Here is a 15228-nt window from a genome sequence, read left to right as displayed (position 1 = left end):
TAGGGGATGAATGTTATTTTCAAATATATGGATGGCTCTTATGCGGAAGAGGGCATAGTGCAGATATGGGGCCAACAAGCAGAACTTAAGAGGAGGGATTCATATGCAGCTAGAGGGAACTTTCTAGTGCTTAGCACTGTCCAGACACGGAAAAGCCTAAGAAATAATGAGTTACCTGTTGATGATGCTGTTTAAAGAGACATTGGCTGGCCACTGGCCAGGAGCAAACCAATGATCATAGTGGGATTGGAGAGGTGAGCTTAAGAGATCCTTCTAGTTTTATGAGGCTATAATTCTGTAACAGTAACAAGTCACTTAAGCTCTTTGGATCTCAATTACCACATCTATAAATTTGACTTTTGGCCTGAGTTACCCGTAATCTTCCTTCTAACATTAATACACTATCACTTTTTAACAGAATGGTTCCCACAAGCTCCATGGGATTCTACACTGTTAGGTTAGGTGGGATTGGGTGGATAATGAAGTCAATATGAGCAACAGTAGGTCACATAGAAAGAGTGGGGAACTGTGGTCATGAGAATTAGCCTATACCTCCAAGCTGCCTTTAGCTAGCCATGTGACATAGCTCTTTCCTACTTTGGGCCTTAGGTTTTTTATCTACTACTTAGGATGATAACAAGAATCATAAATCATAGTTGATTATGCGGCTCAAAGGAGAACTCAAGATATAAAAGGCATAAAGATAAAAAGGGTTCAAAAAAGTTTGACATGTTATATTCACAGGGGTAATAAAATGTATATAACAGGTAGGAACTGAAAACAACTACCATATCATTATTCAGGAAAATTCTTGGATCAGAATACTATGTTTAATTTTATTTAGTTTCCAAACATTATAATGTAACATAGGAATCATACACCTTATAAATGTTCTGAGATTTTTTTTTATTAGAAAAATAATACCGGAGCGCCTGGGTGGCTCAGTTGGTTAAGCGACTGCCTTCGGCTCAGGTCATGATCCTGGAGTCCCGGGACCGAGTCCCACATGGGGCTCCCTGCTCAGCGGGGAGTCTGCTTCTCCCTCTGACCCTCCCCCCTCTCATGTTCTCTCTCTCTCTCATTCTCTCTCTCAAATAAATAAATAAATAAATAAAATCTTTAGAAAAATAATACCAGTCTAAATAGGTGAAAATAATAAAAGAGAGTATTTATCTCTGGGAAGAAAAGACTACAGGCTTTCTTCTTGTATTGGAGAGATTCTATGAGAAGAAAACAATATAATGATACTTCTTTCAAGAGGTTGTGAGAATTAAATAAGAATATTTCATGTTTATATTAAATATTTTATTTCTTTATATAAATATATTTATATACATATATAATATACACTAAACTTTATAAAAATGAATAGGACTGTCAGAAATATAAATTTTTACATAAATAAAACATTTATATTCATTATATTTCATAGGAATATATTTATGTTTTACACTGTTTATAAGGCACTCAGATCTATATCTGGCACATAGTGAGCAATCACTAAATGGTTCTTATTATTAATAAAGGGGCGCCTGGGTGGCTCAGATGGTTGAGCATCTGCCTTCAGCTCGGGTCATGATCCCAGGGTCCTGGGATCGAGTCCCGCATCAGGCTCCCTGCTCAGCAGAGAGCCTACTTCTCCCTCTGCTTCTTTCTCTCTCTCTCTCTCTCCCTCTCTCTGTCTCTCATGAATAAATAGATAAAATCTTAAAAAAAAATAAATGTCTGCAGCTCTTTAAGCAACATTAGAAATTAGAAAGAGGACCTAACTATAGCTATAGGAGATAATTTAATTACCACAAAAAAACACACAACCAAACAAAACTACAGACCAATATCCCTCAAACTACAGATCAATATCAAACTATAGACCAATATTAACTACAGCAAATATTCCTAAAAAGTATTAGCAAATAGTATTCAGCAATACCTACAAAGAGTTATACACCATCACCAAGTGAGAATCATTCCAGAGATATAAGGCTGGTTCAGTATTCAAAAATCAATTAATACAAGACACCGCACTGAGGGAATGAAGAAAAAATACCGTGTGATCGTTTAAGTTGATGCAGATAAAGCATTTGACAAAATCCATCCTCCTTTTCCTCCCAACAAGTTCGGAATAGAAAGCCACTTCCAGAACCTGATTAAGGGCATTTATGAAAATCTCACAGCTAATATCATACTCAGTGGCAAAGACTGATTGTTTTTCCCCTATGATAGAGAACAAAGCAAAGATGCTCACTCTTGCTACTCTTATTCAACATCGTGCAAAATTCTAGCAAATGAAAAAGGCAAAAAAAGGAAATAAAAAGCATACAGATGAGAAGAGAAGGAATACAGTTGTTCCTATTTGTAATGACACAATTGTCTACCTACAAATTCTCAAGGAATCTCCAAAAACCTCCTAGAATTACTGAGTTTGGCGACATCAAGAAAATATACAAAATCAGTTATAACTATTTATACTAGCAATAAGCATATGCATACAAAAATTAAAGATTCCACTTACAATAGCTCAAAAAATACTTAGTCATAAATTCAGTAAAACATGTTTAGGACTCATATACTGAAAACTATAAAATCCTGATGAAAGAAATCAAGGAAGGTATAAATAAAGAGACAAACCATGTTCAATGACTGGTAGATTCCATACAATAAAGATGTTAATTCTCACCAAATTGATAGACATGTTTAACACAATTCCTTTGAAAATTCCAGCAAGATTTTTAAAAATATATATGGACAAGGTTATTCTAAAATTTATATGGAAAAGCAAAGGAACGAGGTTAGCTAAAACAATTTTGAAGAAGAATGAAGTGAGAGGATTCAGTCTTCCCAATTTCAAGAGTACTGCTCTGCAATAAGAAGGAACAAACTATCCTGAGATACAACAACCTAGATGAATCTGTAGAAAATTAAGCTGAGTGAAAAAAAAAAAAAAATCCAATCCCGAAGGGTTGCATGCAGTATGAATCCACTTATGTAAAATTCTTGAAATGACAAAATTATAGAAATGGAAAACAGATTAGTGGTTAAGGGAAAGCCTGGGGTTAAGGATAGCAGTTTATGGGAGGGCCATGGATTTGGCTATTCAAGAAACATGAGGGATTCATATGCTGATGAAATGTTCTGTGTTTTGTCTGTTTCAATGTCAACATACTTGCTGTGATATTATACTATAGTTTTGTGAGATGTTGCCATTTGTAGGAAACTGGGTAAAAAGCAAGGGGATCAGTCTGCATTATTTCTCATAACAACAGTTGAATCTACAATTATCACAAAATAAGTTTAATTGAAAAAAAATCTTGCATATCATGTAATAATTTTCCCGTTATCTTTGAATATGTTATTTCCAGAGGAGAAAAAGCAACAACGAAATGAAGTTTTCTTTCTCATTACTTTAAAGCTGTGGAAGAAATCCCTAGAAATTGTTAAGCATCCTGATCTGTCTTTGGCTGGAAATTCTTGGCTGGCCTCATGACTTCCTTACTATTTTTAGTCTTGATTACAAATAGACATTTATCAGTAACAGAAATGAAAAGTAACATTCACCAAGAAAGATGTTAAAAGAACAGAGAATTTTATTTTATAAAGATTTATTTATTTATTTATTTTAGAGAGAGTGGGTGTGTGTGTGTGTGTGAGCTGAGAAGGGAGGCAGAGGGGGAGGGAGAGGGACAAACAGATTCCACGCTGAGTGTGGAGCCCGTTGCGGGGTTCGATACCATGACCCTGAGATCATGACCTGAGCCAAAACCAAGAGTGGGATGCTCAACCAACTGAGCCACCCAGACTCCCCAAGAACTGAGAATTTTAAAGGGAGGCTTTGTACACACACATATAGAACATATGGCAACAAAGGGAACAGAGCAGAATGAAAGTATTTACCTCCTCTTTGGCGATGCGCATGTCATCTGTAACGTTAGAGAAGACTGTGGGCTGGATGAAGTAGCCTTTATTCCCCCATGGGCCTCCACCACACTCCAGTTTGGCTCCTTCTTTCTTCCCACTCTCAATGAGGTCAAGTATTTTTTCATATTGTTCCTTATCAATCTGTAGGAAAAATATCACATGGAAAGGAAAATAAATGAATAAATTAAGTAAGTTTATAAGGGTAATATATTGCCCAGCCTGTTAAGGAGGGCTTCAAAATGCTAGAGTATTGTTAACTGAGTGAAATCTTCCATCAAAACAGCTGATGGAGGCTGAGATTCGTTCTGTGTTTATTCCCCTGACTTTTCTAGAAAGAACACTTACAGATAAATATTTGTAGTCAGCATTTGCTTTACTGTTACAGAAGCAAAGCGCATCAGCCCTGCAAACAAATCTAAACGTTTTCACACTACTGTCATCTATTTTCACCGGAAAAAAAATGCCTGTTAACACAGTCAGACATACTTGAAAACTATAGTCCTAACTGAAGTAAAGAGGAAAGGAGAAGAGAACTTTGATACTGGGTTTAATTAAATATGGCAGTTGGAAAGCAGACGCTTTAGGGCTTTGAAGACCCCTAGAGTTCTGTTTTCTCCTCATTCCTGACAACCTCCTCTGGCCGGACCCGCGCTGGCCACAGCCCGGGCACCCTCCTGTCCTGTCCCGGGGGGGGGCAGTCTCAGTAGGCCGATCCCAGGTTCTAGCCCGTCCTGATTATTAGCATCCCGCTTCATCGCAGAGACTACCTCTAAAAACATGACAAGAATGACAGAGTCTGAATGGTTTGTTAAGCAATATTTTTTTATAAGGAAAACAAAAACAAAAACAAACCTAACTCCAGAGTTTGGGCCGGGGTACCGGAGCACACATTTTCCCTCCATGCCCTGGAACTGGGGTTATGTATTGTCTCAATTGTCTCAATTTTGGGAGGCTGAAAAACTTAGTGTTTTTTGGACTCCAAATCACTGGTCAAGACTGCCCTGTCTCAGGTGTGGCCAGGGTTAAGTTTTAAAGGAAAAAGACTGAAGATCCAGGAGTTAAGGTGAAGGGCCTCTTGCCCGTTCAGCCTGTCTTTTCTCACTACTTAAAAGGTATTGCTCTTTATCTTCTTCTTTGACTCTGCAATCTCCCTCATCTTCCAAATCCCAGAAAAATGTCACAAACTAACTGCACAAGCCTAGCTCCCATATGCAATGAGATTAAGTGCTATTTGAAACCAGAAACCGTTTTCTAAAATTTGGCACAATATTTGGTACAATGTTGCTCAGTCCTCCTTTGTGCATGATACTTAAACGAATATTTCAAAGGGAAATGTTCCTTCATTTCCAGCAGATCAAGGAAGTTGTAATGTTGGTTTAATAACTGTTGGTTTGATATTTAAATTGCTGCCCAGTATTTACTTACAGCCAGACTAAGGGGTGGTGTTAGTTCTGTCTGGTTAAAATATTCAGGTTTGCCAGCAACTAGCCAAGGATCCATGTAACTCCATGCAAAGCTTCTCGGGCCTCTTCCAAAATACTAATCTCACTATGGCCTCAAAAAATCATGATTTTGGAGGGTTTCATTTTAAGATGTATTCCCTAAGTCATAACTTCCCCGCCTGTGACCAGAGTGGATATTTGGGCACAGTCCTAGTCTTGCTTATGCACTGGGAGGTAAAGGCAGAAAGAATTTGTTTGACTTAGATGGTCAATAACCATCTAAGAATACAGGAATTCATAGAGTAGGGTCTGGCTACTGACAATGTGGTTCTCTAGCCAGCCACTCTAGCGTTCCTAGGTGGCAAAATGCATTCCTTAGGCCTCACCCGAGATCTACTGCATCAGAATTTGCATTTTTAATGAGATTCTCAGGTGATTCAAATGCACAGGAAAGACTGAGAACCTTGCACCAGAGTTCAGGCCTAGTGATGGAAGTTTTCAGTTATACCTAGGGGCATACTCAGTGTAGTCTGGCTAATTTTGCTTCACCATAAATACAAATCTTCCTCGGAAGGTTTCAGATTGGCCATATCTGAATTTGGCTTTCCTTTTGGCCCTCGGGAACTTCTCCATAAGGCTAGGATATAGCAGGGGCTCTTTACTGTGTGATGGGCCATTAGCTCATGGGCTAGTCTATGAGATGTAATAGGGCATGGCATTGTAAGAGTCTCAAAGTATACATTTGATGTGTTTGAATGCGCAAATTATTTAATTTCTTAGGGTTGATGGGTTGAGAAAGAAAGTTTGAGCAATGACACCGGGACATCCTTCAAATTATTTGGAAACCAAAGATCAACAAGAGCAATGAGAGCGGATATATGAAGTTATTGATCTGTGATAGTAATTGTCACCATAGGTATAAATGGAAGCATGCAATTTTCATTTACTCAACAGACATTTGAGCACGTACTGTGAACCAGACACTCAGATGCTTTGTATAGATTATTGCATTTCACTGTGCACTGACCCTGCATGATTGGTGTTACTACTTCCCTTTTACAGATGAGAAAACAGAGCCTCAGGGAAGTTAGATTTTAAATCCAGCCTCTATTTTGAAAGTCCATGTCTCTGCATTAGGACAAGATGCAACTTCTGATAATGTTATAACCTTTGATGTGGGTTATGAAATCAAATTGGAAAGTCACTTTACCAGTGAAAAAATATAAAATATAATGTGATTAAGATAAAACAACATATTACTTCATTTACCAGCTGACTTATTTGAGGACTTTTAGGTTTTAATATTTGGCATTGCCTAAATCCTAAGGTTTTCCTACTTGGCTATCTTGGCATGCGCAGAAAAACCCAAGATAGCCTTTTAACTCTTCCAGACTGTAAACTCCATGAGGTCAGGTAGCATATTCTCCTTGTTCCTTTGGGCATTGTCAGGTACTTATCCCAGGGTTTAGCTTTCTTTAAACTGGGAGTTAGATTCATTGCTTTTTTCTTTTTTTTTTTTGAAACACCAAACTGATACAGTATTGTCACCTAGGAAGATCCGCGGTAAGGAAACAATCTTATTCAATAAAAAGCAAACCTAGAGAGGACACTTTATTCTTGTCCCTGTGAATGCTATTCCTTCTTTTGTATACTCACTTGAGGGCCTTGATTGACTCCTGGGGTCAGAGGATTTCCAAGGACATACTTTTTAGCCCGTTCAACACTCCGTCGGACAAACTCATCATAAATCGATTCTTCCACAAAAAGCCTGGATGCAGCTATACAACATTGGCCTTGGTGGTAGAATAACCCCTGGTGTGCAAATTCAACGGCATTGTCCACTGCAAAGAAGATACTCACGTTGAAGAAGAGATTTTTTTTTTAAAGATTACATATTTGTATACATCTCTCTCAGAGGCAATAGGATGCTATAGAAAAATTATGAGTTGCACAGTCAGATGTAGATTCAATACACCCCACCTCTTATCAGCCAGGTGACAAATTAACCTTTCTAATCCTTTATTTAATATGGAAATGATAGCCACAAATATAGAATCTGAAAAAATTAACATAGACACTACCAAGAATATAGAAAGTGTCGTAAGATCCTATCCCACTGCAAATGATTTTTTTTAGATATTTTTATTTTAGAGAGAGAGAGAGACAGAGAGAGAGCACGCATGCACGTGGCGGGAGGGGCAGAGGGAAAGAATCTCAAGCAGACTCCCTGCTGAGCATGGAGCCTGACCTGGGGCTTAATACCAGGACCCTGAGATCATGACCTGAGGTGAAACCAAGAGTGGATGCTTAACTGACTGAACCACCCACGTGCCCCTACACATGATTTTTATAAAACATCTGTTTGTAATTAGTTAGATGACTGAATATCTCAGGCCTCAGATTTTAACTAAATGACAAAGAAAACATGAACTATCCATTTTTTTTTCCACTTTTAAAAAGGTGAATTTTATGGTATCTAAACTGTTTTTCAAGGTGTTACAAAACAAAACAAAAAAGGTTAGAACAGTTTATTTCCATCCCTAGGTTGTGTTCTCTCTGAGGACAGGAAAGAAATATTGTTAATCTGGGTTATTCCAAAGGCTGGTACAGTGCCAGGATAGTATTTCATATTCCCATTTCTTTCTTTCTCTTTTTCTCTTTCTTTCTTTTCTTTCTTTCTTTCTTCCTTTCTTTCTTTTTCTTTCTTTCTTTCTTTCTTTCTTTCTTTCTTTCTTTCTTTCTTTCTTTCTTTCTTTCTTTTTCTTTCTTTCTTTCTCTCTTTCTTTCTTTCTTTCTTTCTTTCTTTCTTTCTTTCTTTCTTTCTTTTCATTTGATGTAGTGTTCCACGATTCATTAGAAAACATGAACTATCTATTGCATTAAATAATTTAAAAATATTTTTAGACACCTCGATCAATAGGAAAAATGATATTTCTGAAAAAAAATTAATATTCAAAATCACTCACCCACCTTGACAGCCCTGTTCCAGGAAAAACATTTTCCAACGTTATTTAAAATATGCCATATTATTTCATATATGCTTATAAACTCTTCTTATCTATGTATTTGAGATGGTAGAATGGGGCTTGAAAGGGAAAAATAGGTTGTCATCACTAAATCCTAAACAACCTGAGGTTTTCTCTGCATTTTAATTTTTCAAATGGTGAAGATTTAATTCAACATTATAGCAATTGAGTATTGTGATATTTACTTTGTGAACTAACCACATCTACTTAAGTTGTAGTGGAAACAGTTTCTAGAGAGGTTTGGTAAAAATCAGGACTCTTATCATATTTGTGGAATATATAATAAGGCAGCGTGTTCTGAAAAGCTTCAGCTAAGATCACACTCAGCCATTTCTGTTTATTACCTCATACTGCAGCTGTCAAAGAAAGAGCTAGATGAATGCTTGACAATCCATTTCTGCTGACTGACTCCCACTTAGAAGATAATTGTGGGATTCTACTCGATAATACAATCAGAATAAACCAGGGATATTGTATAGGGGAGTCACATCATAATTATAGATGGAATATATGTAAATTTGACCACACGAGCTAGGGGAAAAAAAAAGAGAAATTCCTTAAATGCTAAGTGTTATTCTCTTCTAACCCTTTCATTCAATGTGTGTGTGACCCAGAGTGAAGGGAAATGACAAATGTGAAATTTGCCATCTCTCTAGTTGGTCCCAGTGCAACATAACTGGAGGTATGTCACCATACCTAACCCAATGCTAATATTTACAGGCATGGAATTTAAAAAACAAAAAAATACACCATGGCTCCCGAGTGCCAGACAGTTAGTCGCCTAGGGTTCAGCTGCGAAAATGGCAATCTATTCCACTCCAGGAAGAAAGAGTGTCTGCATTAGATTCGTCTAGGTGTGACACATTAGAACGTTTTGAGAGATTTTTCAAGAGTCATTCTAGGTTCTGGTTAATGCCTTACATTTTGATGTTAGAAGCAAACCCTTTTATAAACTTCAAGGTCACCGTCCAGCATTGCCAGACACCACGATGAAGGATGAAAAGTTAAGAGTGGCCCTCACTCACAGTCAGCGTCAGCAAACACAATGCAGGGGCTCTTTCCACCAAGCTCCAGGGTCACCCTCTTCAGATTGCTTTTCCCCGCAGCTTCTTTGATCATCTTGCCAACCTGGAATGGAGCATTACAGAGGAGGAGGCTGAATCTGCTCTCCTGAAGGTGGGTTTATTTAGCATTTTAAATGTATATAAGGTTTGTGCCATAGTTAAATTCTATCAGGGAGAAACATTAAATGGCTTTTGTCAAGATTTGGCACCTTCAGATATCAAAGGCTCCTCCACCCGAGCATAAACATGATGAATCAGAAAAACACTCCTGAGAACAGATACATAGAAGATGACAGCTGATCTTGACGGACAGAACTGGGCAGGAGGTATTTTTCATTTTAATCAGAACTTCATCTTTCTACGGATGGACTGGACATATCACAATCCAACCATCACTTATCTCCTTGACTTTTCATCCCTCTACTGAAATCCAGAGAACTCTATCCAAGCTGGCATATTTACTGCCCCCTAAACCTCATCTCTGTTTCTCATTATAGGTCCACCCTGACCCAGGCCGCCCCCAATCCCACCCTTCCTTGAGGTCGGGCTGATACCTGAACTCTTCTTTGAAGCTTGCTCTGTTGACTCTAGGCAGACATGACTTTGTCTTCCTCTTATTCCCCACCCCCCCACCCCATAGAACCCTCATGAGGACTGTTTCAGAGTCTCCCTTGGATTGCATTATTTGTAAACACATCAATTTCCCGAACAGATATCACCCCCTTGGTGGCAGTGATAAAGTCCTATCATTGCATCCTTCTCAGCACTCTCTGTCACAGTGGGGGTTTGTTGAATTACAGTTGGTTGCCAGATCTCTCTCTCTCTCCCCCCACCTCCCTCCCTCCGTTCCTCCCCTCCTCTCTCTCCCCACAACTTTGAACTGTGGAGCTAGAAAAAAGAAACTGGATCTGTGCTCTGTGCTGTTGCTTCTGTTAGCTGGAATCCTACTGTTCTGGTTTCTTCTTTAATGCTAGTTGCCGCTCTTCAGAGGAAGACATTGTTTTCATTTTTTCCTTTGTGGCTCCCATCCCATCAAGATTATTTTCTGTAGTTGTTTTATTTTTCCATCTCTAAGACCCGACCTGCTTTATAACTATTTCCTCTTTACTATTTTTATTGAAGTCCTAATGTCCTAAATGATCTTTGCTTTTCTTTTTGAAAGATGATTCATTTTATCTTGCTTCTGGGTTTTTTTTTCCCCCTATTTGACACATCAGATTTTAATAAAAAGTTTCTATCCCAGCTGAACAAAAGATACGTAGATGCTTGCTGAGCATATGTTTGAATTTTATGTGCTTATTGAACTGACTGCTACCATGCCTTACAGAGCAGAGCAATAATTAAGCTGCCAATGTTTTTATCTTATTTAAAGATGTCAGGTGCTAAATCAAATCCTTTAATACAGGTTAATAAAAAGAAACTGAGAGTAGACTCGTGGTGGGGAAATCCTATCTGAAATGTTTCTTATATACCATTTTCCTTCCACAATATACTTCTTTTTAAATTTTCATTTACGATGATTAAGAATTTTTTATTTTCTACATTCTTTCCTTTTTCTCCTTTGATTTCTCCAAATTCTTTCTTCATCTTTTTTTTTTTTTTAACTTTTTAACTTACTGGAGAAACTTTGTTAGATAATTTGTGTCTCAGGGAAGGGAATGAGACCAGAGATATTTTTCTAAAAGCTACAGATGTTGGAAGACCTAGAATGAAGAGTGGCCAGAAGTATGAGTAAGGGAGAAAGGTTACACTTTTGTTTAGTATAAGTTTCGATGGCAAATAAAAGATTTGTTTGAGTTTTCCCAAAGACCTAGTTAAAGCCAAAACAAGGAAACATCAATTTTGTTCCATGGTTTTGTTCCCTTATTTGGAAAAAAGTAAAGGTTCATTATTTTTCCTAAAGAGGTCTGCAATGAAGAAAGATAAGAACCTTTGAGACTATGGTAAGCACTGTTCCACGATGTTGTGTCATTGTCGTGTGAGGCAGAAGTAGCCAGTGAAAATGGTCTAATTTACCACATCCTGCACAATGTGCATTGGATTCTGTTTTTTGTTTTGTTTTGTTTTACTCTGTTTTAAATGAATCTAATGGGACATTAAAATTCTTACCTTGCCAGAAGCATTTTTAGAAAGAGGATCATTGGTTTGCCTCTTTCAGGGCACTTGGCAAGTTTCCCACTCTCTGCCAAGCAACAAACCTGAAGCTAAAAGAGAGCCCAGAAAGACTGGTTTTTCTGTGTGGTCTCTAAAATCATCTTAGGTACATTTAATTATTTAATACTTACTCAGAAGGAGTTACTATACTGGTTTTTGCAGATAACAGTGACTAAGACAGTCTTTGAGGATGGTCAGCAAAGGAGAGGGATAAATGACAAAGCAATGGGCATGAGCTATCATAACTATAGATCAAGGACAATGGCGAACACACATGTGGGATGGTTTAAAACTCAGGATGCCCCTGGGACTGCGGAGAAAGCCAAAGAGGTAGCAGGTGGTGGAACATATTATAGTAGGTGTGGCCACGAGTGAGCAAAAGCCTGGAGGAATGAAAAGATACATCTGAATACCCTATAGGGTGCTCGATATTTTACTACTCATTAGCTCCTTCCATTGTATTTTGTACAATAAGGTAGATATTATTATTCACATAAAAATGAGAAATACAAATGTAGCAATGATACTTAATGTTTGGAAGACACACCGCTTAAAGGGGTAGAGTCAAAATTTGAACCCAGATGTTTCCCAGTCTTTTAATCTCAGAGTTTTTTTCTATTTTTGGCAGGTAAAGTGCCCCAAAGCATCCAGGGATGGGCCAAGACAAATAGGCAGTGATTCTAGAGATGGGATCAGATGAACTGGAGAATGAGTGGGCATGGGATCTAGAGCAGGAAATGTGCATGGAGGTTTAGAAAGCTAGGCTGAGGAATTTGTACCTTCCTGCCTTTACCTCTGCTATGATTTTGATCTGTGACTTCACCTTTTTTTTTTTTTAAATTACTGCCATGTCTCATTCCCAGTTGTTTCGTCCACAGAATCCTGAATGCAGGATTTGCTTTCCCCTACCTCAATGAAGGGTTTGTAGAATGTAAACCTTTTCTGTTCTGTGTCTATGAAACATAAGAAAGTATTTTTGTATTTATCTAGTTTTTAAAAGATCAAGAAAAATAAAATTTTATTTTCCACCATTTTAGTTCTCTATGTAAATGTTTCTCTATATTGGAGTGGCTAATTTGGAATACAAAATAATCAAATTAGCTTCTCCTCGTTACCTAGAATGTTCTTCTTGCTTCTCAATCTCTGGGGAGTTAAAAAAGTAACCACTCTTCAAAATTCAGAGCAGGTTCTCACACCTATGTAGACATCATCATTCCTTGCTGTGAATGCCCTTATAGCAGTTTGTACAGTTCTTAGTATCTTATCACACCCTGTCTTGTATCTTATGTGTAACAGCAGCTTTATAAGAAGGGGCTTTCTTCATTCTTCATCCTTTATGTTTGCACTGAACATCTCACAATGTCACATCATCCAACAGGAGGACTCAAATTGTTTTTTTTGCTTGATACGGTATGATTTTACCACTTTCTTTTTGCTTGCAATAGAAACTCATCTCAATAGATGGGAGTCCATTCTCCCAAATTTCACTTTCCAGGCGGTTCCCTCTTTCTCTCCCTCCTGCCTCTTCTTGCAGTGCCCACGGCTGAGACCCTGCTCTTTAACCTTCTGGAAAGTCAAGCTGGAGCCGGAGGGGCATAAAAATTAAGCTAAGCCAAGGGCGCCTCGGTGGCTCAGTCGTTAAGCGTCTGCCTTCGCCTCAGGTCATGATCCCAGGGTCCTGGGATCGAGCCCCGCATCGGGCTCCCTGCTCAGCGAGAAGCCTGCTTCTCCCTCTCCCACTCCCCCTGCTTGTGTTCCCTCTCTGTGTCTCTCTCTGTCAAATAAATAAATAAAATCTTTAAAAAAAAATTAAGCTAGGCCAGCAGTAACACTCAAGAAGCTGAGTCGCTGGCTCCCTTTCAGAATGATCAGAAAAGAGAGAGCCCCAAATAAGGAGCTAAAGGTGATGCTCTGCTCTTCAATTTCCATAATCTACAGGGTACGATTACATTCATTCATACAAATCACTGCGGCCTAATTTAGATTTTCTATCATAAACCATACTAATCATACGACAGGGTCTCATCAGCTCTATTTCTTGCCAGGGAAAGTAATGAACCCGCTAGAAACACTTTCGTGCAGGCCGAGTGTGTGACAGGTACCCCGCTTCATCTCAACCACATCTGCTTATGTTCTATAAACATGTGCGAAGGCTAGAATAAGGAACAAATCATTAAAAGGAACTTTTGTTTTAGAGAAATGTCGGCCTAAAAACAGTGACACAAAACATGCTTCTGACACCTGGAGATGCAGACCTTCTGCACTACTGGCCCGAGTAATTAATGTTACCTCTGTAGATCCTGTGAAGGCCACTTTGTCTATATCCATGTGGGAAGAAATGGCCGCCCCAGCAGTAGGCCCGTAACCAGGGACAATGTTCACTACTCCAGGAGGGAAACCTGCCTGAAGATCAAAAGTAAAATGGTTATGACAGAACTGAGAATTTAATTCTGTGATAAAAAGGAGAGTCTGGGATCAAAGCCACCTCTCGATGCTAAGCTTATGAGTTTCTCTACCAAGAAAGATTCATTTAAGTCCTATTATTATTATTATTTCATTTCGTAGCCCACTTAAAATAACCTCCTTAATTACATTACTGGGGAGGTTGTTTCTCCCCGGGGGGAGAAGTCCATGTTTGACTTTTCTGGATCATTGCCCCAGTGATGGCTGCCTCAGATTTCATAATAGTAACTCAAAAAGATAGTGTGTGGAAAAGAGCTTGGGAAATTACTCACATAGAAGGAAAACAATGCAATTATTATCCTATCGGCAACACTAAGAAGCTAAAAGGACCTTGCATTTTCAGTTTCTAGCTATTGATTGTTCAGGGCATACCAACTGGGTTGCAAATTCCTACTGGCAATATTTAATTAGTAAAACATTAGATAAGAACTATCCTCCCGTGCGTGACTAAGCTTCACAGATTGATTTCATTCCTGGTTAAAGAATGATCAGGGAGAAAACAGTGTGTACCTGAGATGGGCACACTGAAATTTCATGTTATTGGCATCAAAATGCCCCATTTTGACATTTCTCTTGCCCCCCCCTTTTTTTTTTAAATTTGGAGTGAAGAATAGTTTTAAGATTTAGGTTCAGATTTTTTAAATTTAAGTTTCTAGTAACTAAAGTCTGGTTTTTAAGTTCTGGAAAGATCTGAAGGACAAAGGGCAAGACACTGCAAGAAAAAAGATACTAACTCAACCTGGATAGTTGATGAAAATAAATTTCATGTTTTTTTTTTTTTTTGGCCAATTTTTGAGCAAGAAGGTAAATGCAGAGAAAACCACAACAGAAAACAGAATATAAACATGTCCCCTTGTGGACAGATATGTTAAAAAATTATGTGGCCCAATATTATAAGCAAGCATATTGGCACACAGGCCTCCAACCTTTGGAGGGATTAGTTTAAAAAAATTTGCAGAACCTCCAGGCCATTAGTGCCAGTAAGAAACCAATATTCATTTCAACATTTGAAAGAAACATCAATTTCAACGTGACTTCGCATTCATGAGTTAAGCTAAGGAAACAAACTAAAAGTGATCATAAGATGACTGTTCGACATGAAGCCTTTGAGTCTGACTTCTTGTCTCCATTTGGGCAGTTCATATTGGCTGACCATCGGAAATC

The 15228-nt window shown here is 38.3% G+C and overlaps 1 protein-coding gene across 1 annotated transcript in view; it reads right to left on the bottom strand.

The window, feature by feature from the left end:
• Positions 1-15228, bottom strand: part of ALDH1A1 (aldehyde dehydrogenase 1 family member A1) — a 55848-nt gene that overhangs the window by 13763 nt on the left and 26857 nt on the right. The window contains exons 7-10 of the mRNA XM_027616564.1: positions 13891-14004; positions 9409-9511; positions 7014-7198; positions 3892-4056 (exon numbers count right to left, since the gene is read on the bottom strand). Coding sequence (XP_027472365.1) covers positions 3892-4056; positions 7014-7198; positions 9409-9511; positions 13891-14004 — 567 coding nt within the window. The remainder of the gene's footprint in view (positions 1-3891; positions 4057-7013; positions 7199-9408; positions 9512-13890; positions 14005-15228) is intronic.

Source organism: Zalophus californianus, chromosome 13, assembly GCF_009762305.2.
Source record: "Zalophus californianus isolate mZalCal1 chromosome 13, mZalCal1.pri.v2, whole genome shotgun sequence".
Classification (NCBI taxonomy): domain Eukaryota; kingdom Metazoa; phylum Chordata; class Mammalia; order Carnivora; family Otariidae; genus Zalophus; species Zalophus californianus.
Note: the sequence above shows the minus strand (reverse complement) of the source record. Positions and strands in the feature narration are given on the sequence as shown.